The sequence below is a fragment of the Pterocles gutturalis genome, unplaced genomic scaffold (genome assembly GCF_000699245.1).
Source record: "Pterocles gutturalis isolate BGI_N339 unplaced genomic scaffold, ASM69924v1 scaffold32252, whole genome shotgun sequence".
Lineage (NCBI taxonomy): Eukaryota > Metazoa > Chordata > Aves > Pterocliformes > Pteroclidae > Pterocles > Pterocles gutturalis.
Genome location: NW_010111232.1, coordinates 1 through 3,271, shown reverse-complemented (window position 1 = coordinate 3,271; position 3,271 = coordinate 1). Strand labels below are relative to the sequence as shown.

Below are 3,271 nucleotides of genomic sequence, written 5' to 3'. Positions count from 1 at the left end.
GGACGACTGATGTTGCTTTTTGATACTGCTGTAATAAAATGTGCTTCCATATTAACTTCATAATACCTTAGAAAATGATTTATGTTTTTCTTAGGTGTTAATAAGAATCTACAAATGTGGGAAGAAATGAAAAAGGGAACAGAATATGGACAAACTTGTTGTCTACGAGCAAAAATAGATATGAGTAGTAACAATGGATGTATGAGGGATCCAACTCTTTATCGTTGTAAAAACCAGCCTCACCCACGTACTGGAAGTACCTACAAGTATGTCCGCTTCCTCCTTGTGTAGCCTGTAAACTTATTTTAATACTGGGAACCTGCTACCATTTTTCAGTCAGGAGATGTAATTGAGTCTCTTGACTTTCTGAAACTTATGCAAATGACTTAAAACCTGTGAGCTGGACATCAAGGCCAGGAGTATTATTTCAGTTTTGGTCCATAAATACATTGTATTGCAGTGAAGAGCTTTGAGTCAAAACATAAATTAAATCTTAATGACTGTATCTTAGACAACAAAACTGTTTGCTTTAGTTCTTGGAGCTTAAACAGAACCATGGCAATTTTACATTGCTGCATTTTTATATTGCTGCAAAACATTCTTGGTCTACTTACCTGAGTGGCTGATTCCATTTTCACAGCAACTGCTGTCTTTGCGCAGAATGAAGAATTACTACATTGTGCATTGAAGTAAGCCTACCCAATTGTTCAAGGCTATGCTTCAGTGCTTATTTGAAACCTTTGTTTCCAGCTATACAATTCCCTTTTTGGAAACATTGATTTAATGTGTGTATAACAGTATGAAGCTGCGTCTGTGGGTAGGGCTTTGTTTTTAAACATGAAAGCTTTGTGCATTATTCAATCAACTAATTATTCTTTTTGATATTTAAGTGGAAAAAACCCTATAAGTCAGCATTTTATGTGTTTGAAAAGAACACTAGCAGTGTAGGATTTCTTTTTTTAGTTTTGAAGACTTTGTTTTAAAAATGTATTGATCTTTTTATAGACAATTTGTTCTGTATGTGCTATTTTATTCTTGATATGAAACTTTTCAGGATCATAAATCATAAATATTTATAATATAAAAATATAAATAATGCTTAGTTTAAATATTTATATGTGAGGAAAATGTTTTGTTCTTCTGCCCTGCTAATTGAAAGTCTTTATTCTCAGGGTTTATCCCACCTATGACTTTGCCTGCCCCATTGTTGACAGTATTGAAGGTGTCACACATGCATTAAGAACAACTGAATACCATGACAGAGATGAACAATTCTATTGGATCATTGAGGCACTGGGCATAAGGAAACCGTATATATGGGAGTATAGCCGGCTAAACCTCAACAACACTGTGCTCTCTAAGAGAAAGCTTACCTGGTTTGTAAACGAAGGGCTTGTGGATGGATGGTACGTTACATGGTTGGAGTTCATTTTTCCATAAGATAATCGTGGCTGATGCAGACGTTCTCTGTTTGAGAAAGTGCTTAGACTTCAAAGCAACGCAAATGAATATTTAAACAATATTTAAGAACATAGATTAATTAGGGTGGCTTCTGTATGTACAACATGTCTATTTACTACTCTACAGTAACTGAGTACATACGTATTCATATCCTGTAATAAGCATGAGGTAGCTTATTTTTGGACTCTGGCTCTTGCTACGGGTGCTACTTACACATTTTCCACTCTGAGTCATTGGATACATTCCTGAGCAATGCTAGAAGCGGGCCTGAATTGAAGAATTTCTGGTCCTATCCATCTAGTCAGATCTGTCTTACTTCCCTCCTGCCTGCCCCCCCCCCTGCTTCTTTCTGTTCTTTTTTTCATGTTAACTGGATTTCTGCAGATGGTGCTGGGTGGCCTAGTAGCCTAAGTATTTTCCTAGAAAAGGTGAGCTATGGGTTTACAATTCTGCAAGTAGTTTGGAGTCTAGAGAGGCTCCTTTGTGTTCATTCTCACAATAGGCTAGCTGTGGGACCACACCGTCTGAAGTCCTCTCGTCATAGTACAGGAGTCTGGAGAAATCCGTGGACAGACAACTTCTTGTAGTGTTTTTCCTGGCCTGGTTTCAGATGATTCTGTGCTCAGCCTATGGGAGCATCATTTTACACAAGTTCCTAGGCTGCGTGGTTGTCTTGCTAATGTGTGCCAAGTGTGCTTTGGTTTTGTTGGTTTTATTTTTCTGTTATGTTGGAAGCTTAGATTTGTAGCTTATGCGTGGAACTCTTTTTTTTTCTTTTTTTTTTTTTTTTTTTTCTCCTAGAGATATAGCTGGTCTTATGGTGATCTCTCCCTCTCTAAGCATCTGTTAGGTCCTCAGCAAGGTTTGATTTGTGTTCCCACCAGCACATATTTTACATTTCAGATTAGGCCTTTTTATTTCTTGCATCAAAGAATAAAATCATAGAATTCTATTACTTATGTCATTGAGAGATAACATTGTCATTGTCACTCATATCTTTCTGGTTTCTCTTGAGCAAGAAGAGAACCAAGCCCTGTTGTTCCAGATTCTGTTATTCAGGTGACATTGAGAAGGAAGTAATGCGATAGGGACGTGACTTTTGCCTTGCTAGTTTTTGAGAGACTTAAGATCGGATGGATGCAGGAGAAGAGCCACTTCACCAAGAGATGGCTTCCCTCCCTGGGGTGAGGTAGAAGAAAATCTTCACCACACATTTTGTATAGATAAAAGCAGAGTCTTTTCAGTTAGATCTTCTCATCTAGCTCTTAATTCACACAAGTGAAATAAACCGAAGCTGGGCCTTTCACATCTGGCAGTGTTAGTAAAGTTTTTGATCAGTCTGACTAATAGGTAGAACTTAGTGTGTGATACTGACAAAGCATCTTTTTATACTAGGGATGACCCAAGATTTCCCACAGTGCGTGGTGTCCTAAGAAGAGGCATGACAGTTGAAGGGCTAAAACAGTTTATTGCTGCTCAGGTGGGTATTTTCTTCTTTTCTGATTCTTTGAATCTTACTTGGTAAGGACAAGTTTTTGTGAAGTTTCAGTTAAAGTACTTGTCACTGGGAGGTTACTTTTGAAGGTTTGCTGCTTTCGGGTGTACTACTTCAACAATATTAACACCTATGAGCAGGTCCTGGCAAAATGAGGTAGCAGGTTTCTTATTTTAAAAAGTGTACATTTTGCAAGCTCAAGATGCCTTTCTAAACTGTTTTGATGAATGCAAACAGCAGAGGGCTTGTAGTCTTTAAAGGACTTTATTTTAAATTGGTCTAATAGCTAGAATATTAATTTATTTAATTAATATA

At 37.3% G+C, this 3,271-nt stretch overlaps 1 protein-coding gene across 1 annotated transcript in view; it reads left to right on the top strand.

Moving 5' to 3' along the window:
- Nucleotides 1-3,215, top strand: part of LOC104461935 (bifunctional glutamate/proline--tRNA ligase-like) — a gene marked incomplete at its 5' end in the record, with an annotated part of 14,153 nt that extends 10,938 nt beyond the window's left edge. The window contains 3 exons of the mRNA XM_010073686.1: nt 95-266; nt 1,173-1,406; nt 2,857-3,215. Coding sequence (XP_010071988.1) covers nt 95-266; nt 1,173-1,406; nt 2,857-2,986 — 536 coding nt within the window. The remainder of the gene's footprint in view (nt 1-94; nt 267-1,172; nt 1,407-2,856) is intronic.
- Between the last annotated feature and the right edge of the window lie 56 nt (nt 3,216-3,271).